Raw genomic sequence first — 24,888 nt, forward strand, 5'->3', positions numbered from 1 at the left:
TGTTTACTAACTATAATTTTATTTAGAGATCCCGTATTAAGATAAATCAGTAGAAATTTATGTCACAGCTGAATATAAGGTAGAAAAATCTAGCCTGCACTCTCAATATTTCTAGCTCATGGGGTAAAAGACAGTAAAAACAGAGTAATTAGAATTTTAAAGAAGGATAGAGATCTAGATTTTAGATTGAAAAGTTTATGATGCGTCACACTACAGCCAGATCTCTAACTATAGTCCCTAAAACAAACTGAAAATGCCTACGTAATTTTCTGTTTGATGGTCACTTCCACTTGACATACATTTAATAGTGAATACTTCGAGGACAATCCACTAACGACATATAAATTATTTTTAACTATAAGCAAAATATAAAAATACTTTAGCTGGGTGGCGGATGAGTTTGCTAGATTTTATACGAAAAAATATGAACAATATGAAAAACGTCTTCTGAAATTGAATATTAAATGTGTATATCTTCTTAGGGCTCAGACGAGGGAAGGCACTGGGAAATCTCCCTCACACCAAGATTTTTTGGAAAACAGTGGGTTTTGGGTGTGCTGAGAGGGTAGTGTTGAATATGCATCTGCGCTCCCTCAAACAAAACTTTGTACAAAAACAATAGTAACATCATAGCCGTTACCATTTGCAGTTTGAAGTTAAAAGGTTTCATAGAAAATGATGGCCAATATTGTATTTCAAACAAAAACAAATCACAAAGGAGACATCTAGCGATTTCACTGGACTTCTCCAATTGATACAGCAAGGCCGAAAACAATATATGCTGCATCTAATTTGACAAGATTTATTTTTAATGGAAGGAAATGTTTTTCCCTTGGACACCAAACTATACTATCATATTAGTTAACCAGCATGCACAATCAACAGTAAAAATTATCTAAAAATGTTATCAACTTACCGATCAAAGTAAGACTCTGGCAATGTAGTCAAAATAGTCAGAGGCAATCCAAAACCGGTATAGTATGGCCAGTTATTTTCTATATGACCCAATCTTCTTGGTAGCTCCCAGCCAATATTAAACCAACGGTATTCAAAGGAATAAAGAGCATATAGGAAGCTCATGTGCAGCTGTGAAGCCAGCCAGCCTACACCTTTTATTGGAAGCTTTGCAATAAGAAGAGCCTGCAAAACGGAATAAAAAGAATATTAGGCCATATAATGCTTGAATCTATCGCAAATTGGAATCACTGGTAAGGTTTAGGTAAGATAAGATAATATTCATTTTCAAACGACTATCACAAGCTCTATAGAGCCGAATTCACTTTATATGTCAGTAAAAGCTAAGAAAAAAATAATTCAAAACAGTACATTAAGTCAAACACTTAAAATTAAAAGAAATTAAAAAAGCAAAATCATCAAAGATAAAGGGGAAATCAGTAAACTTAACAATTAAATTACAAAAACATTGCAGTAAATCAAAAAAAAAAAAAAAAAAAAACGGCAATAGAGGAAAAGGGGAATTTGGCAAATACATAATCACGAATTATTATTAAGGTGTTCCAGAATAAAGGGTATAAAACTTTTACGAAACCTTTCTGTAACAGCATGGATCGGAGAGTAAGTTGGGATTGCTAAGGAGGCTGACCGGGGGAGTCGGAGTCTAATGGGATTGTGAAAATCAGGGAGTAAGTCCTCAGTACGGGGATTGGAAATGACTGATTTAGCGAAAAGCAGGCAAATTTTTTCCCTTCTTTCTTTTAAGGTGGTAATGCGTGGAGCTTTAAGGAGGAAGGAGTATGGAATTTTGCCTTCTTTGTAAATGATCCTGAGCGAACGCTTTTGGACCGACTCGATTTTGTCACTAAGTTCATTTGAAAGTTGCGAATGCCAGACCGGACATGCATATTCCAATAACGGCCTGATAAAGGATAAGTAAGCACGGAGCGAATGTATCTTAGGACAATTAAATTTGTTTAACAGCTTAAAAATGGATAGTGAAACATTTGCTTGTTTAACAATGTTGGAAATATGTGTGTCCCACTTAAGATCATTAGAAATTGTGACACCAAGAAGCTTAACATGTTTCACTAGCATTTCGCTTGGGATCGGGTCGCAAAAAGTAGGAGTAGATTTCAAGAAGTTGATCGTCATTGTCTGTGATTTAGTGGGATTTACTGTCACATTTAGATTTTTAGATTCATCCGAACATTGGGTTAGGATTTCAACGGAGTCACTTTTGATATTCCTATGACATACTTCAAGGATCGACAAGTCATCCACATATTTCCATCTTTGGGGGAATTCCTTGCCAATTTCGTTAATCACGACAAGAAATAATAGTGGTCCCAATAAGGCTCCTTGAAATATTCCACAGTACCTAGGGAGGGAATTAGAGAAGGTATTTTTGTATTTTACAACTTATGATCTCTGAAAGGAGCGATATAACAATATTTACTAAAAGTGGGTCAATTTCAAAGTTATCATGTAGTAAACGAGTTAGGATAGTGTGGTCAACTATGTCAAACGCTTTTTGGAAATCGACTAAAACCAGGTTTAGCCAAACATTTGGTTTCTCTAGTTCACTTAGGATCGTGTGAATCAAGTGTACAAGGTAATGGGTGGTGGAGGTTTTCTTAAATTACAAAACTGTCGGATGTCAATGCGTGGTATAATTTTAATTTTAAGCCAGTCACAAAGGAACCCTTCGTAAAGCTTAGAAAAAACTAGAGTAAGTGTAATAGGACGCATGTTGGTTATAGTCAGACTGGAAGATTTCTTTGGGATGGGTGTTATAAAACCAAGTTTCCAGCAACTTGGGAATTTACCAGATTTTGTAACTTGGTTAAAAATATCAGATAAAGGTCCAGCAATTGTGTCTGAAAAGGCTTTGATCAAGTCAATCGGGATGTCTAATGGGCAAGTACTTGATTTTTTAAGCTTTCGGATTTTATTTATAACATCTGAGGGCCAGTGAAAGGGGGGAGACTTTGTACTATGGACGCAAGATGCAGGTTCAAATCGTTGGCTATCTTGTAAGGGGGCTCAGGGAAATGAAAATTAACTTCAACAGGGTTTTTTCCACAAATGCCTTTAATTTTCCTGTACCATTGTTTGGGCTTGTCAGAATACAAATCCTTAACCTTACTATTGTAATACTCAGAAGCTGCCTTTCTCATTTTCTCTTCTGGAACTTTCTTAGATCATTAGCCTGTGTGATATGTCCTTGCTTGAACAAATTGATTTTTTTCCTTATTAGTTTTTTAAAAGTCGCAGTAATGTAAGGTTTATCGGTAGAGCATATTTAATTTTTTTTTCGCCGGAAAATGGGCTTCATAATTATTCCTCAATAAATTTTGGAGGGACAAAGCCTTGAAGTCGACATCAGTTTGGTACACAGGGGATCAATTTTCACTAGTGATCTAAGAGCCAAAATTGTAGAGGCCTGAGTCAATTAGAGGTCTAAAGATGGTTTCAGTAATAGTAAAGGAATGTTTAACTGCAGCTAGTGGAGATAGGAGTAGGCTAAAGTGGTAACTACCTCCGAGAGGGGGAAGAATGGTGACGGGTCTGTAGAAAATTGACATATTGGTGCATATTGAATCAAGAGTAGAATTGCCTCTGGTAGTAGGGACTTTTACAATTTGTTTTAGACTAAAAGTATTACATGTAGACTCAAGTTTTAATTCATTTGCATCACCTAAGAGGAAAATTCCAGCATTTGGGCATTTAGATAGTACATAGTCAGCACTGCCATGCAATTTTTCAATAAAATTAATTTTTTCAGCCGCTCTCTGCCCATGAGAGTAGTAAAAACAACACAGGACAATCAAATTGAAAGGACGTGGTAAGACCTTAGGTCGAACACAAACTCACAAAATTTCATCAAAGGGAGTAAGACAAGGAACTTTCGGTCTAGACTCGTGATTACCAATGTGGGGCACACGCTCCATCGGTGGGGCGTGGAATATTTTAATGGGTCATGAGTAGGACGTGCAACCTTCGGCTGACAATACCCTAGAGTCCTAAGTAAAAAAAAAAAATTTTTTTATTGCATTCATTTGCATTTAATGAGCATAATATATACATGATAGTATTGCAATGGTGCCATGTATTACATGAAAGGTGTTGTATATAGACAAAAATAATCATTTCCATAAAATATACCTAGAGGACGATTCGAAAGAGATACCAAATTAATGGCCTTTTAAGCTTCTTCCAAGTGAATACACGTATAGTGTTATAAATGTTTAGGAGCAAAATTTAAATATCACGAAGGGATCATCAGGATTTTAAAAATGCCTAGGTGGGGCATGGCCCAAATCGGTTGTGATTCACTGGTCAAGACTCTAGATGTCATTAATCCGCTTGGATATAGCATTCATTTTTACTTAATCTTATGTTTACCTTAACCCTTTTCTATAGTGGAATCTTTGTGTAAGTATTATTGCATAGCCAGTCTCAAGATGGCTGAATCAGGACATAGCGTAATGTCCTTAATTTGGACTATAGTGAATTTGTGTCATTGATTTTTGTCAGATACGATTTGTCCATTGAAAATTAAAAATGTTTTTGGTTTACCTGGTTATTTAGAAAAAGCACAGGGTTAGTCAGCAACACTTGGTCACAAAAAATGGCACTATGATTGGCTTCATACACACCAGGCTAGTGAGATTATCTACAGAGCTTAAGCATGGTAAGTGCCGCAGTTTATTATTTCCAAAATCTTGTAAGGGTTACCACCCCTCTTGCTGAAGATAAATCTAAGATTATTGGTCGTTACTCATCTTACGATGCCATGTTGGTTAAAGAGAATGTTTCTTTGTGCAAGAGCTAAAAACTCACCCAGCTGATAGTTATATACTTGCCAAAATTATCGGTATATTATCTAGTAAAAGCACCACAAACAATTTTGTTTACAAAAATGAAGCGTAGTTAAGTTATATGACAATTCTATCTGCCGGGAGCGACGGGAGGGAGGGATTCCCAAAATTCTTTTCTTCCAGACATCTACCCAGAAAATACAGTTTGATGTTGACCGAACTTTATGGGAAGTAAAAACTAGTGTCTTGATTATTCACTTGGGAAATATGGCCCAACTCAGCCTCTGTGAGGGATGTAAGGGAGGGGGAATGCCTATTATTCTTTACAAAGATATCTAAAACAAGAGGTTGCCAAATTTCCGTTACAATTGGTGAAAAGTATCAGTAAGTATCATAGTTGCGATTTCTGGAGATCCATATCTAATCTGACTTTTGTGGAGGGGGGAGGGGCAAAAATCTTATCATCAGGATATCTAACAAAGGTGCTTTTCATTTTCAATTAAACTTTACGAGAAGTAGGGATAAGTGCCCAATTGGCTCTTTTGAATTTCCGGATAAAATACCTCCTCTACAGCGAGTACCTAAACCCATGCCGATAGGACATCTAGCAGAAATTATGGATGGGTCCCAACCAAGCTCTGTGAGAAGTAAGAGTCAGTGGCTTTGTTAGACATTTTATGGGTTAGGATCCGATGCAGCCTTTTCAAAGGAGAGAGCAGAATAGCAGAACACGTTACCAGATATCCCCATTATTTTCTTGGAAGTGAGAATAAGTATCCTAGCCTTTGCTTTCTTAGGATCTTTACTCATGCTAACCTTTATGGGGGTCTCTAAGTTCTTCCAGTCACAAAATTACAACACGTCTTAATGAGAAGAAAAAGTAAGGGCCACGGTTCTTTTTTTGGGGGAATTCGTATACGATTATAATTATATAAGGGGAGGGAGGAGGGGCTATCGTAACAATATTTCCTAGGGATCAGGATCTGAACTGATCTAATGAAGGAACTCTTAGCTGTACGTTCTAATTTTTTTGTTTAATTGTTCCCACATATGTACTTGATATAAAATGAACTGATGCATTTGTAAAAACCCTCTCACCAAATAAATCATGTTTTCTTTATGATTGACTCATCCTTCATAGGCATAAGCCAACTTTTATATTCACAGATATACGCCCAAGCTGCACGCTTATGCTACTTTCATCACGACCAAACTCCGTTTCAATATAATCGCTCTTGCCACACACTGCAATGCAATCGTGAGACCTTAAATTCTCTATTGATTTAATTTTGGCTAACACAAACCGACAAAAAACAAATCCGGTACACCTGCTTTCAGTCTGCAAAATATCTGCTTGGACAAGAGAATTGAAGATTATCAGGAAATACAGGATGATAGACTAAGTAAAAGTAAAAAAAAAAAAAAAAAATTAGATTAAACCCTCTAACAAGAAAAGTCAGTCACACCAGGTGGCCAGTATTCAGGCAGCGGCTGTTTCCTGTTGTGAATATTTTTTTCCCTCTTCTATTATTGACTTTTTCTTTTTTTTCCTGTCTAGCATTCTTTTGTTGTTAATATTTGATTGATTTTCCATTTCCTTTTGTTTGTGGTTTTTTAGTTTTTTGCTCTGACTGTGTTTTAATTGCCAAACTTCTACAGACTTCCATTAAAAATTCATTAGTTCAACGTACAAACTGCACAGCTGGACTCAAAGATAGTCCAAGAAGAGCTCTAGTCATATACATCACGGGCCATTAGGACTCAACTTTAACCTATTTTCACACCCAATTTTTTCTAAACCCTATATTATAGCAGAAGTTGCGTGGACATATCATCCCTTTCGTGGATTGTAATATCAAACAAAAACTCCCAGGGGAGTTGATGATGATTCTCACCGAACCCTAGGTCGTTCTCCAGCTGCTGAAGCAACTTTGATGCTTATCAATCAATAGAGACTTTATAAAGTATTCTTATAGTGTTCTTAGAGACGTGGAAAATCGATCAGTCGGCCCAAAATTTCAGCATATACCCAACCGTACTGCAATGAGGGTAATGAAATCGGGTTTAGAGTAGACACTTGCTCGTGAATTTTACCTTGGGCCTTCAATCACACGGATGGAAAATTCCTGTATGACTCAAGTTTCAAGTAGGAGCAATATGTAAAAGTATGCTCATGTCACAAGGAACGCGGAATGGTTGACGCAATGGCCGGTTACCGTCAAATTGGTTATGTCCTTTAAAACGGAAACATTTTAATTGCGACCGAATGAGGTGACACTTAGATTTCTACGACCATCCGTTCTATATGATGAGGCCGAGAAAAAATACATGAAAGACATTTCGGTCTTTACTAAGCTTTAACGTTGACTATGAAATAAATAAAAATTTTATCCAGTCAGGGGCTCGGAGTGGGCCCTTCGGTCATTCATATTGAAAAGCCTTGTATGACTTTGTTTTCAACAAAGGTATAATATGGGTAGGGGTTTAAGGAAGAGAGGATACTGGAAGGGGATAGGGCCCATTGGCTCCCTTTAGGCCCTAAGCATACAAATTCGATAGGGCAATCGGCTTAGAGATACCAAAAGCTATTTGAATAGTCTCCCAGTTTCAAAGGCCATACTGGCACACAGCAGTGTATTCGTTCCTAAACGTAAGTGTAAATCATAAAAGCTCCAGTCAAACTAACCCATTATTGTACACTAATCATACAGTATATCTAACTGTGTGGAATAGTAAATACTTGTGCACCAGCTACAGGGGCGGGGTTTTTAGATAAACAGAGATAGGTCAGCAGATCTTTTGTGTTGGGAGGCGATCTGGGACTGAATTTCTAGGCCCATATTTTCCAACTTTCGATGAGATGAGCTTCAAATGAATATGGGGGTGGGGGTGATTTAGCATCTGATCTACCATGAATTGAAGGAATATATTTAGACCAAGCCTGCAATATAGCATTGAAGAGGTGACAGCTTCTCTTTTATTTTGAAAACTGTAGCTTTAGCCCAGAAACGTTGGTCTTTAAATACTGTAGCATTGCAATAAAAGTTGAATGTGTAAGGAATGCAGGTTTGGTGGGAGTGAGAGCCTCCACCAACCCCCAATTTATGTGATATTAAAAACAAACGAAAACCGAATAAAGTAAAAAAAAAAATGAAAGCAAAATTCAAACTTAAAACGAACAGAAATGATCTCGTGAATAAATGAGCATAACGACTCGTCAATCCCTCTCTCTTTACACTACAGTTATAATTTGTTACTAGGCGCTTCCAAATTAAAAGCACTGAAAATTTTAACATAGGAGCAACGTGATCAACCTTAGTTTGGTAGAGTTTTTTTTAGTCACAATGCCTTCAGTCTGGACGAGGTTATTTATTCTTATTTGTTGTAAATAACACAAATTTCTAGTACGGATGTTTTGAAAGGCAATCAGGAAAATAAATTTTTCGTCAACAGTTGGGGGTTGAAGAGGGCTACAGCCCGGTCATATTCAAGACAATTCCTTTCAAGTTTTAACGTGACTCTTTACTTTCACTGAAGAAACATATTGTTTTCTATTAGTCTTACTACCTGTATCAAAAACAGAGCTTGAGTCAAAATACTAAGTAGAAAGTCAGCTGTCCATCTGCTAAAATTTGGGATGACTTTTGGATTTCCTTGTCGCACATGGTACGATGCGTCAGCAATGTCCTAAAAATAAGAATGTACATATTCATTAGATGGGAAAGTCCTATTTTTTCTCAGGCTCAAATCTGAGACTTAAAAGACTATAGGTGATTTCTACTAAACCTACTAGACTATAGGTGATTTCTAGATAAAAACATTAGACACTCGAACAATTCTTTCCTACCATAAGAAAAGTGTAAATTTAACAGAGATACTCTAAAGTAGAGCACTGCTGAATAGGTAGTATCATATCACAGCTTTATGATAATGCTTTCAAATTTAATTTCCATCTGTGACGCTCTAGAATCGCATCATTTTCTTAAACAACAACTTAAGGCGGGATTTATATCGACATAGATGGGGATAGAAGCTGAAGGTGTGTGGATAACAACAAATTGCAGAGCTGTGACGGGTGATTTTGAATGTAGGTGTGAATAACACTGACAATACTACTGCTATTAATCCATAAAATAAACTATATAAGTTAAAAAATGAACATGACTCAAATTTCCAAGCAAAATGTTTCAAAGAAATTTGAAGTGCTTTATTAAAAGTTAGAAGGAGCATAATCCTATAATTAAATCTAACTGATAACGAACTAAAAATACCAGGAAAGAAGATATAAAACGTAGAAAGAGCATAAATTATAGTGAATAAAGAAGTCAAACTGCAAACGAACAGAAATTACTACAAACAAGGGATGGGCTGCCATCCCTACCAATCAAAACCTCCTAAAGGAGAGAGTGCCCTTCACATATTAATAAAAGTGGATGTATTTTGAATAATTTCCTAGTTAGCATCATAGCATTGAAAAATATATAAATTACTAGTCAACGAAAAAAACATTATCGATGTAAATACAATTCGTGACAATCAATTTAGTTCCATCATTTGTATACGTCATTAAATTAAATAAATATACAAAAATATTAAATAAATACCAATACTTATTTCCTTCTAAACCTAGTACTGTCAAAGATGCAGAAACTTGATAACTAAATTTTTTTTTAAATATCAGTTGACAAAATTTAAAGCAATGTTTAGCGTTTAGTAATACATAAATATAATTTTCAAAATAAGAAAAGTCAGTTGAATCGTACAAAAATTAGTTTAAAAAATAAACCACAAAAATTATGACGTTTTGGACTAGGACTTGGCCAGGAGCCTCCCTTAGACCTATTACCCTTACTATTATATATTCATAAGATTTAGTTCACAGCCTATAAATACGTACCTCCATTCAATGCTTTGATTTCACATTTTTCCCTTAAGAAAAAAAATGCATAGTGAGGAATTTCGATCCCCGAACCACTCGCAGGCTAAGTTAGCTCACTAGCATTTGGACTAGGATATCAAGTCTCATTACTGTAGGACAAGAATTATGAAATATCGAATCTTAATTCTATATGACAATGCCCTCTAGTAAGTTCATTTATGTATTCAGTCGTGTTTATATTGATTTCAGCATTTCTACTTAATAACAATTACTCAAGAGGGACTTAAAAATGTTCTACCCCTCTTCATTTATGAAATAGCACCCAAACAGCGCACTTTTCGGCAGCATATGATACATTAACATCTTACAGTCACTGACAGCTTAAAAAGACTTCAACAGTAGCTTTTTTTATTAGTCTTCGGTTATTGCTCTACAAGTTAGAAAAGGCTTTAGTTCCAAATGACACTGTCTCATAAGGCCCTTTATATATGCACTCAATAGAATTTACATGTATTCCAGCAATTCCCCTTATCAGAACCTATCTAAGGAGGATCTTACCAGTATCCTGGCTTTTTCTACTCCGAAAATGGCCCCCAAATGTGCTAGTCTTGTAGACTCATTGCGGCTGAGCTTCCACAGTCACACTACTGACGATCACCGACCTACACCCTCGGCCAAAGGATTGGCGACGCCAGGATTCGAGCCTCCGTCCCTAAGAATACAGGATTTGGGGAACAGTTAACCTCTTGTAAGGGGGTTTTTAATGACGGCGATTTTATTGGTGCATTTTTTTTTATTATTTAACGACACGTCATGTGAGAGAGGCTTCAGGCTCTTTTTGAAATCCTCAAAATATGATTTCATAAGTAAAAATCATCATTCTGCTAAATTTGTACAGAGGATATTATTTCTGAATTAGCTTCAATTAGGAAATTATTTTTACGAAACAGTTTCTTTGAAAACACGCTTTCAAAATTTCAAAATGCAGCTACTACTGCAGCGGTGGTGGGAGACAATAAACCTCGATTCTAAGGTTTCAATGATAGTGATTTCAACTGTGTAATTTGTATGTTTCATTCCCTACTCTGGCAATTAAACGAACATACGCTGTATTGCAATATTTATTCGAGCGTTATCTGGAGAATTTAATTAAAAAAAAAGAAAATAATAAAAATGCATAGATATGAACACTAGCTTTCCAATGAGCTAGTATCTATATGATCATAGCTGAGCTATAATATCTCTCTACAGTCTTCCAGCAACCTGTTAGAGCTGGCAGAGAGAAAAAAGAAAAAATGAACACACTAGGACTAGTACTGTACATGCCAAAATGGGATTTTCTTTAGTTTCTAAGACTCCTGACAATGGCAATTTCAATTTCCTTAGTATACTTTTTATTTCAAATTGAAGTCGTGTTTGAGGAAATTCACGCTCCTTTTCAAAATTCTCAAAACATTTATTTTATGAATCCAATTAATTATTTTGTTGAATTTGAACAGTAGTTAGTGTTTCTGAATCAGTATTATTTAGAATAAGAACTCTGAGACACGATATCCTTCTAAATATCAATTTCATTAAGATCGCCCGTTTGTTAGTTAAAAATACCTCATTTTTTCTAATTTTTCAGATTTAACCGTCCCCCCCCCCCAGATGGTCGAATCGGGGAAACGACAATTTCTAATTTAATCTGGTCTGGTTCCTGATACACCTGCCAAATTCCATCATCCTAGCTTACCTGGAAGTGCCTAAACTAGCCAAACCGGGACCGACAGACGGACATATCGACCGACAGAATTTGCGATCGCTATATGTCACTTGGTAGATACCAAGTGCCCTAAAAAACATACCCAATTGTTTAAACACTAAAAAGAGAATATGAAATAAACATGTAATCGAATTAGTGGTATTGCAATGTTGGACGGAATAACTAAAACTACTATATTCTGAGAAAAAATGGGGGGGTAAGAATTGTACTTGTCAAAAAGTAAATTTGATTACTCACCTGAAACCAAAGGCAGTTCAATAGTCGGCTGAGAAAAAATATTGGAACCACCCATAATGCAGAGAAGACTAAAGATAAAATGGGATTAATATACCCCGAAACGGTATCAGCCTGACTGGACGACAGCATTGCACTTGTTAATTGCTGAATCGTTGGTAAGAGTATATAGTAAAACAAAATTCTCGACAGCCAGAAAACACCTCCATTCAAGAGACATGTCATAAGTGTTGATTTAAGAATGTGGGGCTTCCTGGAACAAAAAGACCCTCCGTAATGTGGAAGATATCTCGCGTATACATGTGTATATTCATTCCTGGAAGTCTTAATAATTTTGGATTTAATTAAAAGAGAGTTAAAAGAGAAAAAAAATTAAAATATTTTTTTTTAGTTTCCAGTAAAGCACTAATTATATTCTGGTCTTTAGAAGGCACGGGGGCGTAAGGCCGACTACTCTTAATTTCTTCTCGTTTTGAGTTTGACTCAATTATTTTTTTGTAATTTCTATTCGTTTTGGGTTTCATTTATTTATTTATTATCACCCATGGCATTTTTACACTTGAAAAGCTATTTGACTTTATTTCTGCCCATCTTTGGCTCAATTTAATTCTTTGGCTCTTTATTTTCTTTGAAAAAGCTTTTGTGAATTTTTTTTTTTAATCAATTTCTGTTCGTTTTTAAATTACATTATTTTTTTTAATAAGAAAAGAATATTTTTAATAATTTAAGTTTTTTTTCTACAAGAATCCAGATTATGGATTAATATTCATATGTTAGACAAAAGCAATCAACAATTTTTAATAATGTAAGCCCTTTTAAAAATCTGGATACACGTCCTCCTCAACTTTCACTGAGAAATAAAACTTAATACCCTAGTTGTTCCTAAGGCATTTTGTCTATGCTATTTTGACAGCCTGGATGCAATTACAACCTTTTGATTTAGTTCAACAAGAAGATCATTAGTAGTAATACTATTAGCCCTGAAAGTTTCAACTTAATATCCTCAGTCGTTCTTAAGATATTGCTGAGACTTCTAGACAAAGAACATGCATATAGCGCCTTCTGATTAGTTTTAAAGGAACATAAACTTTCTCTGAAATTTTCTGCTTTATACCTTGTTCCACCCCTAAAATATTCCGTTTGGATATCTTGACAACCGGTATGTACTTAATTATTTTTGATTTAGTTTTGTTTTGTTTATTTAGTTCGATAGTAGCAGTAATCGTAGCAGCAGCATTAGTAGTAGCAATGTACTAGTGGAAATAACAGGCTAATATCCTAAGGTGTTGTTGGGGTATTGCTAATACACCCCTTTGATAACCAACATGTACACAGCAGTAGTAGCAAAACAGCCTAATACCCTAAAGGCGTTCTTGGAGCATTGCTAATACACTCCTTTGATAACCCGCATGTTCATAGTATGTTTTGATTCAGTTCAATACCATTCTTACCCTTTCTTGAAAGTTTTACTTATACCCTTACCATTGGCAATAGCAGTAGTCATGGTAGCAGAAGCAATAATAAGAGCATTGGGAGTAGTATTAGTGACAAAAGTAGCAGTATTAGCATTAATAAAAGTAAAAGTATCCACATAATGACTTTTAGTCTAGTTCTACATCCACTCCTCACGCCCTGATAGTTTCAACTTAATACATAAAGCCGCTTTTGAAAAATTGCTTACATGCCCTTTTGATAACCTGCATACACATTGCATGTTTTAATATAGCCCAACATCCCCATCAACACTCCTAAAACCATTCCACACTAAAACCATTAGCCTTAGTAATAGTAGTTTACTTCCAACAGTAACAGTAGTTGTACTACTACTAGTATTAGTATGCACGAAGAGCATCTTTATTGGTTCAACATGCGCTTCGTCGTACCCTGAAAGTTTCTACCTAATGATAGAAGCCGTTTCTGAGAAACTGATGATACGCCCTTTTGACGAACTGTATACCAATAGCGTATTTCAATTTAATTCAACATCTCCCTCAATGTTTCTTGAAAATGTGTCATTAATACTTTTAGCCTTAGCAGTAGTATTAACAGTAGCAGTAGAAGCAGTAGTATACGTACAGTACCTTTTGGTTGGTTCAACATCCTCTTCAACATACGCTGAAAGTTTTAACTTAATACTCTAAGCTTCTACTGGGATATAGCTGTTACGCCCTTCTAATAACCTGCATCGATTTAGTTCGACATACTCCTCAATATTGCCTGAAGTTTTCACCGCAATACCCTTAGATCCAATTGTACTAGTAGGAATAGTTGTAATAGTAGTAGTAGCATTAGTAGTAGTTGTAGTAGCAGTCGTAGTAGCAGAAGTAGTAATAGTAGGAGGCAGATAGCACCTTTTTGTTAGCTCAGCATCCTCCTTAACATGCCCTGAAAGTTTCAACTTAATACCTCAGACCATTCTTGGGATATTGCTGATAGACCCTTCTGACAACCTGCACGCACAGAGTTTTTCTGGTTTGCTTCAAAATCCCTCTAAACATTACCTGAAAGTTTCACCTTCATACCCTTAGCTTTAGTAGAATTAGTAGATATTGTAACAGTGGTAGTAATAACAATAAAAGCAGCAGTAGGAGTGTGCAAACATTATCTTGTGGTTAGTTGAACATCCCTACACAATATGCCCTATAAGTTTCAACTTAATATTCCAAACCATTTCTAAGATATTGCTAACATATCCTTTTAACAATCTTCTTGTGCATAGTATTTTTATTTCATTCAAACTCCCCCTCAATATTCCCTGTGATTTTCATTTCCATACCCTTACTCTCAGTAGCCTTAATTATTTAATCTGTTCCTAAGATATTCCTTATATGCCCTTTTGATACCATGCGTGCATATAGTGTGTTTTGATTTAATTCAACATCCCCCTTAACATTCTATGAAAGTTTTACCTTAATACTATTAGCCTCAGCAGAAGCGGTAATCACAAGGGCAGTAGTAGTAGAAGTAAGCACATAGTACCTTTTGGTTAGTTTGACATCCCCCTCAACATACCTTGAAAGTTTCAATTTAATGTTCTAAGCCGTTACTGAGATACTGCTGATAAACCTTTTCAACAACTTACATGCACATAGCGTGTTTTGATTTAGTTCAACAGACCCTGAAGCATTCCCTGAAATATTCACCCTTACCCTTACCCTTACTTAATACCCTTACCCTGCACATAGTGTGTTTTGATTTAAGTCAACATCTCTCTCAGCATTCCATCCATGAAAGTTTTACCTTAATATTATTAGCCTCAGTAGTAACAGTAATCATAAGGGCTGTAGTAGTAGAAGTAAGCACATAATACCTTTTGGTTAGTTTGATATCCCCCTCGACGTACTAAGTTTCAATTTAATGTTCTAAGCCGTTGCTGAGATATTGCTGGTACACCCCTTTCACAACTTACATGCACATAGTGTGTTTTGATTTAGAGAAACATCCCCCTAAGGATTCCCTGAAAGCTTCACATCAATACCCTTAGCGTCAGGAGTAGTAATAGTCATAGAAGTGTAGTAGTACCATTAGTATCAGTGTGCTCATATCGCCTTTTTGTTCTCAATATACCCTGAAAGCTCCAACTTAATACCTTAATGAGTTTTTGGGACATTACTAATACGTCGTTTTAACAAACTGCATGCAAATAGTTTGCTTTGAACTAGTTCAACATCCTCTCAACATTCCCTAAAACTCTCATTTGCTGCAGTAGTAGTGGTTGGACTAGTAGTAATAGTAGTTGCAGTAACAGTAGTAGCAGTAGTAGATGTAGCAGTAGTAGTAAGTACAAATCGCCTTTTGGTCAGTTGAACAGCCCCCTCATCATACCCTAAAAGCTTCAACTTATTGCTCTATGCCTAATAAGTATTGCTGATACATCCTTTTGACAACCTGTTATATATAATGTGTTTTATTGCATATACAAATTCTATTGGATGGCAGATTCAAATGATATTAAAACAGAACAATGAAAGGAATTCATACTTTCCATAATTAAAAAAAGAACAATAATTACTGGAACAGAAATAATAACAAATTATTAGTTTTTTTATGCATAATTATTGTAGTTTTCAATTTTTAGCCCTCTCTATTAGCACAAAAAAGTGGGCCTGCTTAGAGTTTTAGAGAGCAATAGAATTTCAACTATTTATACCTGCTCTTTGTGTAAAACGAAATGCAAACTAAGAAAAGTAATAAGACAATATCGATCAACATTTTATTAGCCTACTATCTACCAGGACTGCCATTGACAATTCAAATATGTTAGCAGCACCAATTCATAAAAATACTGAGGGAGAAGAAATCCTAAGATCTTGGTAAATGCCACAAGGAGAGGCACCCCTGCTATCAACCTTTAAATTGATTATGACTTACACAAAATACAATCATCTTTATTACGAATTATAACTAATATATTAAACAATCCTGAAACACTTCAAGCTGCCACTTTGCATTTTAGCAGCATTCTTTTAAATAGTTTTTTCTTCTTACCCATATTTATGCGAGTAGCTCCGAGTATGCTTCTTTGCTAGAATCCGCGATTCTATCTGTCTATCCAGTACAAATAGTAGCACTCCACCTTTTAAACTGTCAAGTATGCCATGAATGAAAGCTTTCAGTGTCTCCTGAAAATATAAGATACTGCATAAGAAAAGCACAACACTCTAACCCAGGGAGCGTTTGGACAATGTTTACCTGTATTTAGCTTACTGTCCCTTCAGCAAGATAAGATGAACAACACCAAATTGTGGTTGTACTCACATTATTCCTTTTATGCCTAATATTTATGTTTACCTTTTTGAATAAGTTATTTACATATTCAGACAATTGTGTTTCCCTTCTTTCGCTTCCCTTTGTTGTCCTTCCTGTATTAGAAGTAAAAACAATCAGGTGAGAATCAGGGGACAAAAGACTGAAAAAGTTGACTCACAAGGCTAATTGAATTCAATAAGAGAAAAAGAATTTCTAGCATTCCTCAGTGAATGTCGACATTGACAAGATTTTGTACATTAACAGTACCATATACATATATATATACCCTTAAGCCCCCTTCTTAGTTGCCCTCCCCCTCAATTCGGATCAAGATTTCACGACGGCCATTTTGTCCAAAATGGTCAGAAGCTCGCATAGCTATGTCTCCAGGGAGGACATGACCCCAAAAGCTGCCCACTGTTTATGTATAGGTTTTACTATTGGCAAATAGGGGCATGTTTGATCCTGGCTTTCCCACACGGTTATAAGTACTAAGGGAAAACTTTCAGGGATATTGAACTAAACCAACAGACACGATGTACATTCAGGTTGCCAAAAGAATGTATCTGCAGTATCTCAGAAATAGCTAAGAATATTAAGGGCTATTCAGAACTAAATCAGAAGAAACCATCTACATCCAGGTTGTCAAAAGGATGCATCTGGATCTAAGAACTAAGGAATGTATAAGGATACGAAGTTGGAACTTTCAGAGTATGCTAAGGGGAATGTTGAACTAAAGCAAAAGAAACTAAATGTAACCATCTTGTCAAAAGAGCATATCAGCAATATCTCAGGAATGGCAACGGATATTAAGTTGAAACTTTCAGGGAAAGTTGAGAGGGGTTTGGACTAAATCAAAGGACACTGAATATTCAGTTTGTCAAAAGCACGTATCTGCAATAACTCAAGAAAATCAAAGAGTATCAAGCAGAAACTTTCAGGGAATGTTGAACCAAATCAAAAGACTATATGTGCATCAAGGATGTCAAGAGGGTATCTGCAATAAATCTATGGGTATTCAGTCAAAAATTTCTACAATGTTGAGGGAGATTTTGAATTAAATCAAAAGAATACATGTGCCCAGTGGTCAAAAGGGGATATCTACAACAAATCAGGAATAGATAATGGCATTCAGTTGAAACTCTCATGTAATTTTGAAAGGGATATTGAATTAACCCAAAAGATACTACACATGCATCCAGGTGGTCAAAATCTGCAATATCTCAGATACAGCCAAGGTATAAATTAATATGTAAAGGGATCCAGCTGAAAACTTGAGGAAATATTCAATGGGGAGAGAAAGCAGATTTCAGATTTTGACTCTGGAGAATCCAGAGGAGCTTCTCAAGGACAATAAATGTTTGATGAAGAATGTGGTTGCACTGATTCTTACTGCAAAATATTTTTTTTCTATGTTGATATACAAAAACATTTTGGTCATGAAGACATCTCAATGAAAGTTTCAGAACTATTTTGTTAATCCATAAAAAAATAAATAAAAAAGAACTGGTCAAAAGAAAATTAAAAAGCTGCATTAGGCCTAAACCAAAGACGTGCAGAAATAAAGCAAAATAATAATTCGAACTTGAAACGAACACAAATAACTACTAATGAATACATGAGACCCGAAACAAACAGAAACTACAATGAATAATCAAGTCAAACTTAAAACTAAGCCTTCTAAAAGCAAGAACATCATTTGTACTTTTATGAGAAAGTTTTTATTTTGAGCACCGTGTTTTTATTTATCATGGTATCATAAAAAAACGAAGAAAAGAAGAAAAGCTACTTGTTAATTAAACAGAAAACACTCAAGAATTATGCTTATGTTAGATCTGAGAAAACCGGTTTCATAGCCACAAAGACAACTGACAAACAAAAAAGCAAGCCTACATCATTATTACAACAGCAATGGGCTTGCACTATTTTTTTTTTTTTTATTGTTGTTCTTATTTTTACAAAACAGTACTTTGGCAGCAATAAAAGCAACATACTAGAATTTCCTTAGAAAATAACATCTATTATTTTTTTTCTTTACCTGAATTCTGAATAAGAAGTCTTTTATGGTACCTTTGCTTAAAAACAGTTAAGTTTAAAAAATAGAAGATGCTTTTTGCCTTGAAAATTATTATATTCGCCCAGCTCCCAAGTTCACAATTTCTTTTTTTTTTATTTTTAAAATACACTAAGAACATGTAAAGAGTAGGCTAAGAAAAAATAAAAGATCAATTCAAGAAATCCCTAATATGCAAGCTTCTTTTGCTTTTAAACTACAGATCATGTTTTGCAAGGCAATTTCTTTTATAAAATGAGGAAAGACCAGATACTACAATATATGACAGTCAGGCCCTCTGCTCATCTGATTTCAAATGCGCAACCTCCTACAAAAAACAAAGCCACAATAAACCCAAAGATTTTTCAAAATTCCTTCAAATTTGCGAGAGAAAACTTGTCTTCTTCTGTCCAATGCTAAATTTTCTTTTATATTCACAACTTAAAAACAGATTATAGCAAAGAAGAACTGCATTTTGCACCTTGACGCACAATGTGCCCATGTTGTGCGCCTTGGCGCACAATATTTTGATTTAGCACCAAACACAGTTTGAATCTAGTATCAAAACCAGGCTTTGGAGGGTACTGGGTTAAAACCTTAGTAATCTACGTTTTGCTTAAGAAGGCGAGCTTTTATCATTCTGTGATTGACAAACTCTGAAAGGTACTTGGAAGAAAGGTACCATTGAAGTTGTTGAGAGCATCCTAACAAAGCTAAATTCATTAAATTAAATTAGAGGCAAAATTAATATGTTGCCTTGGCCCATCTACGGGTCATCTGCAAAAAGAGAGCTTTTAGTTAGTCACTTTTAGTTCCAAAAACTAGTGCTAATTAGGTCTTAAGTTTCAAATAACTCCTTTTAAATCTCAATATCAGGATGGAAAGTCAGAAATAATATATACATTGACAAGAATTAATGTTATTAGACTCTTATGGGAAAACGTAAGTAAAATAGAATCATATATCTCAAATTTAATACTATAACGGTGAAAAAAAAATTATTATGCAAATAGAAATAAACCCAATCTTACCCCATGCACTTCTGTGCATCTTTAGCTTACAAATAACATGAAATTTATAATGATGCCAAGAATCCTTCAGCCAAATACATTCTTCTTCAATTAGTGAAACTCATTTTGAGTTTGCACACAGCTGGACAAGCATTGTTATTTAACTTAAACTTTGTAAAAACCTATAGAAGAAATATGAAAAAAAGACTCTGGGTCAAACTTTAATTAGTCAATAGGAATTAATTTTCTTCTATATTCTATAGAAGTGTAGAGAAGTTAAATATTGCCTAGATTTAAAAGTATCTTCATAGCTATAGGCCATGTGACTGGTTTGTAAACAAAGTTCATACAATACTCAGGCTTCTCAGATTTTAAGTTTTTGGTGTTTCCCTGGTTTACTACAACAAATACTAGCAACTCAAAACAGCACCAAGCCGCCTGAGGCCAACACAGCTACACACGCACCTCCTCCATCACAATCTATTCAAAGCCTCCCTCTTTACAACCTCCCAGGAAGTTCCCATCTCCATTAAATCTTTCTTTATGGCATCCTCCCACCCCAGAGGAGGACAACCTGCTTTCCATTTAGCCCTAGACAGTTGGCCAAAAAAGAAAATCTTTGGCAATCTTTCATCCTTCATCAGCAAAATTTACCCTAGTCATTCTCAACCTTTCTTTCATTGTAACCCTACACAGTGGGATTGAACCGTATTTTTGTACAGCCTACTGTTAAATAAAACCGTACATCCTACTGAAATATGGTCAATCAGCCGGGTACCCACAACAATCTGTAGGCAATTTCTCTGGAAAACATCTAGTAAATCTTCATCTGCTTTTTGGAGCGCCCACGCTTCAGAACCATATTTGACCACTGTCATTCCTATACCTTCCAGTACTCCAATCTCCGTTTGCAGACTTATCTTCCTATTCTTCCAAACTTTTTTTTTAACTGTGAAAAGGCCCCCTGAGCATTAGCTATTCTACTTTTAACATCTTCATTGCTCCCACTGTCTTTACTAATAATACTACCAAGGTAAGTGAAGCTGCCCACCTGATTAATCTTTTCATTAGTCAACGTCCCGTTTTCATGGTGATATTCCTTGGTTTAGATGTTCTTTTTAATTGTAGGTGTTGATTGTTTCTAAAGCAGTTAGTAAACTGTCTATATCTAAATTAGCCAAGAAACATATTGCATAAGAAATAAGCCCCAGGAATGTATCTTTTATTGCTAATAATTGCAAGTGACACACTTTAGTTCCAAAAAAGGTATACTATAAGAAAATGAATTATAAAACATAAACATGAGATTACTATTTTGAGAATTAAGGTAAGAATGAAAATATTAACTAAGAATAACATTTCAGTTAAATGACAAAGTTATAATAGCAATAACAGGCAGAATACAGCAGCATTCTCTGAACAAATTTCACCATTAATTGGTGAAAATCATATGCTATTCCCTTAGATGTAAATTTAGAACATGTTTGGTGGCATAAGGATAGTGACACAATACTGCAGCTAAATAATACTTGTATTTTTACCTCAGTAAAACAATTAATATTATTTAAAAAGTACTACCATGGACATTTTTTATACACACAGAAAAGTAGGTATTTACAAAAAATAATAACAAGTTGATTTTTACTTTGTGTGCAGATGTGATTGGCACCACAACTTAAAATATTGAGACACTTTTCTTCAATATATGAAGAAGTGGGTGAAAAGAGATGCAAAGATAAATATGAATACACTACTAAATGTGTATTAAATTTTGGGAAGCAAAATATTTTTTTTAAGAGTTTTGTCACCAACCCCAATCATACCACATTAGCTGGCTTTATTACAGCTCTTAGTATTGGTATCAATGAGGAACCATTGGAGGCAATAGATCTTTGCTGCCTGAGCCTCAAATCCCCTTGACAATTTTCCCATAACAATAAGTAGATAGAAAACTACTTACAGAAGCTGAGTTTAAAATATATATTCATTTATTGGTCTCATTACTTATTTAATTACTTTGCAAATAAACAGTCCACTGTCAAGTTAAGGTCTGGAGGACCTTAAAGCTCTCAAACAGATTAAGGTGATCAAAGTAAGGTAAAGTGAAAATTTGGGCAAAATTATTGACAAACAGGTCAAAAATAATTTGGTATCTAGTCCTGTAATTAGCAATGAAGTTGATGAAAATACAAACATAAATAGCATGAATAGGGTTAAAATTGCCATATGATTTGTATCAGTAAACAGTTCAAATGTCAATGAAGAGCTGTGAATTTTCACAGCTTCTTCATTAGAAGAGCTTTCATTAAGAAGAGCTTCTTCATTAGGAATATATTTATAATCAGCAAAATAAGCTAAGAACATTTGGCACCAAGCAGCTTAAGAAGTTGTAGCTTTCCTTTGAAGGTGGAGATATTAGGGAAGAGTCATTTCAGAAATTAGGGAAGAGTGTCCATTCTTTGGGCAATTTTTAATAATTTTCTTAAAATACTAAGGACAGTGAAAATGAAATCTGGCTGCTTTGATTAGTTCAGATGAAATTTACACACACACACACACATATATATATATATATATATATATATATATATATATATATATATATATATATATATATATATATATATATATATATATATATATATATATATATATATATATATATATATATATATATATATATATATATATATATATATATATATATATATATATATATATATATATATATATATATATATATATATATATATATATATATATATGTATATATATAAGCAGCTTAAGAAGTTGTAGCTTTCCTTTGAAGGTGGAGATATTAGGGAAGAGTTATTTCAGAAATTAGGGAAGAGTGTCCATTCTTTGGGCAATTTTTTTGTGTTTGCCTCCAATTCCCTCTTACTTTGTAATCAGGAAACAAAAATTTCTCAGAATCTTTTGCATTAGCTAAGTAAGCTATACCCAAGGTTTAAACCTGGAAGCTCAATCAGTTTTTTGAGAAAAGGCATTGTCTTCACAACTCCTTATGTTGCCCCAAGTATGGAATGGGGCTTGTTACATGTGCAGTAATGCTTGCTTACAATTGCTTAGTGTGCGCATTGTTTATTTACCCCCAGCTTATTGTGCTTGTTTACAATTGCTTAGTGTGCGCATTGTTTATTTACCCCCAGCTTATTGTTGTTATTTTTTATAGGTGCTTGGGTTTTGAATAAATAGACTTAAAGTAATCCAACGCAAACACTACATGGTGTCAGAAGTGGGATGGATGCAGAAACGCCTAGAATCAACTGGAGCTCAGATAATCTAGAATCCGAATGGACTAAATTTGAAAACCATGCTAAGTTAATGTTCATTGGACCACTTGCCGGAAAGACAGCAAAACAGCAATGTGCATATCTTCTCATCTGGGCAGGTGAACAAGGGAGAGAAATCTTCAGCACATTTGACCTAATCGAGGCTGAAAAAGAAGACGTTGATACATACCTCACAAAATTCAGAGAATATGCAGCCCCAAAGAGAAATCAAGTTTTCTCACGATACATCTTCCAAAAGCATGACCAAAAGCAGGAGAGCATAGACAAATACATTACCGATTTGAAAATCCTAGTAAAACCATGCGGTTACACAGACAAAGACGAAATGCTAAGAGACAGAATAGTGGGAGGAGTGGCCAATCCCAAAATACGTGAGAAACTCCTCTCGGTAGGAGACACCCTATCCCTGAACCAAACAGTAACCATTTGTAGAGCATTCGAAACAACCCAAGCACAGCTGAAAACCTTCGAAGGCAGAGAAATCAAGCAGGAAATTGATTCCATTACCAAAAGTCGGCCACACCCCAAGTCCAAGAAACCAGAATGCTACTTCTGTGGGGGAACATACTCACAGAACCATATTTGCCCAGCGAAGGGGAAGACTTGCTCAAAATGCAGGAAGCCAAACCACTTTGCAAAGGTTTGCAGAAGTGCAGAAAAGAAAGCTGTACATACTGTGGAGGACGTTGAAGCAATATCTGAAACAGCAGACGACACAGACGAAGTGTTCCTGTACACAATACAGAACAGCACTAGAGAAGATGAAGCATTTGCCGAATTATCCATTGAGGGGCAAATGTGTATAAAATTCAAAATCGACACAGGAGCACAGGTGAACGTGCTACCAGTCCAGTATTACAATAAATTGCCAATAAAACCCAGCCTGATAAAAGGCAGCCACAAACTGACAAGCTACTGTGGATCAGCTATCCCCTATGCGGGAATCAGTCACCTGACCTGCCGACACAAAGATGGAAAGACACAGTCACATGCATTCTACATAGTCAGGTCCAACACAACTCCAATCGTGGGTCTAAAAACCTGCAAAGATCTTGAGCTGATCAAGCTGATATTAAACATCCAAAAAGAAGGCGGGACGACTAGTGCTTACTCCCAATTGGTAAAGGAGTACAAGGACATTTTTGAAGGAATTGGAAACCTGGAAAACAAATGCGAGATCCACCTAAAAGAAAACGCTGTCCCTACGGTTTACCCTGCGAGAAAAGTACCTTTAGCAATGAAACAGAAACTTAAGGACGAGCTTGACAGACTAGAAGCCCTAAACATAATTGGAAAAGTCAGCGAGCTAACTGACTGGGTAAACGCCATGGTCATGGTCGAAAAGAAGGACGGGAGCGTCCGCCTATGCATAGACCCCGTTGATCTAAACAAAGCAATCCGGCGACCGCATTACCCAATCCCCACGTTTGAAGATGCAACAGAGGACTTACACGGCATATCAACCGTAAGCAAGCTCGACGTCCGGTCGGGCTACTGGATACTGCCGCTAACCGAACGGTCATCATTCTACACAACGTTTAGCACCGTTTTCGGAAGATACAGATGGAAAAGATACCCATTTGGTCTTGTGTCAGCACAGGATGAATTTCAGCGTCAAATGGATGAGATATTTGAAGGGTTGGAAGGCATCCGCATCCTCATCAACGACATCCTTGTATACGGGAAAAGCCAAGAAGAGCACGACAATAGGCTCCGTGCAGTCCTTAAGCGCGCCAGGGAGAAAGGAGTGAGATTCAATAAGGAAAAATGCACATTCGGAATGGAACAAGTAAAATACTTCGGTCACATCATCAGCAAAGAAGGAATCAAACCAGACCCCGAAAAACTCAACGCCATCGAAAAAATGCCAAGTCCAACAACCAAGGAAGAACTCCAAACCCTTTTGGGCATGCTCAACTTCCTATCCTGATACATCCCCAGTCTCTCATCCAGAAACAAGACCCTAAGAGACCTCATACAAGAAGTACAGTTCGAGTGGAAACCACATCACGAAGAATGCTTCAGTGCCATCAAGCGATCAATCACTGACAATCTAGCCTTCTTTGACCACAGCAGCCGCACAGTTGACTTGAAAGTCGACGCATC

General features: G+C 35.7%; 1 protein-coding gene across 4 annotated transcripts in view; it reads right to left on the reverse strand.

Moving 5' to 3' along the window:
• LOC136039402 (etoposide-induced protein 2.4 homolog) overlaps window positions 1-24,888 on the reverse strand; it is a 44,394-nt gene that overhangs the window by 12,635 nt on the left and 6,871 nt on the right. For all 4 annotated transcript variants that reach the window (XM_065723120.1, XM_065723119.1, XM_065723121.1 and 1 more), the window contains exons 2-5: window positions 16,145-16,278; window positions 11,660-11,909; window positions 8,346-8,465; window positions 917-1,140 (exon numbers count right to left, since the gene is read on the reverse strand). In XM_065723120.1, coding sequence (XP_065579192.1) covers window positions 917-1,140; window positions 8,346-8,465; window positions 11,660-11,909; window positions 16,145-16,278 — 728 coding nt within the window. The remainder of the gene's footprint in view (window positions 1-916; window positions 1,141-8,345; window positions 8,466-11,659; window positions 11,910-16,144; window positions 16,279-24,888) is intronic.

Source organism: Artemia franciscana, chromosome 19 (assembly GCF_032884065.1).
Source record: "Artemia franciscana chromosome 19, ASM3288406v1, whole genome shotgun sequence".
In the NCBI taxonomy this organism is placed as follows: domain Eukaryota; kingdom Metazoa; phylum Arthropoda; class Branchiopoda; order Anostraca; family Artemiidae; genus Artemia; species Artemia franciscana.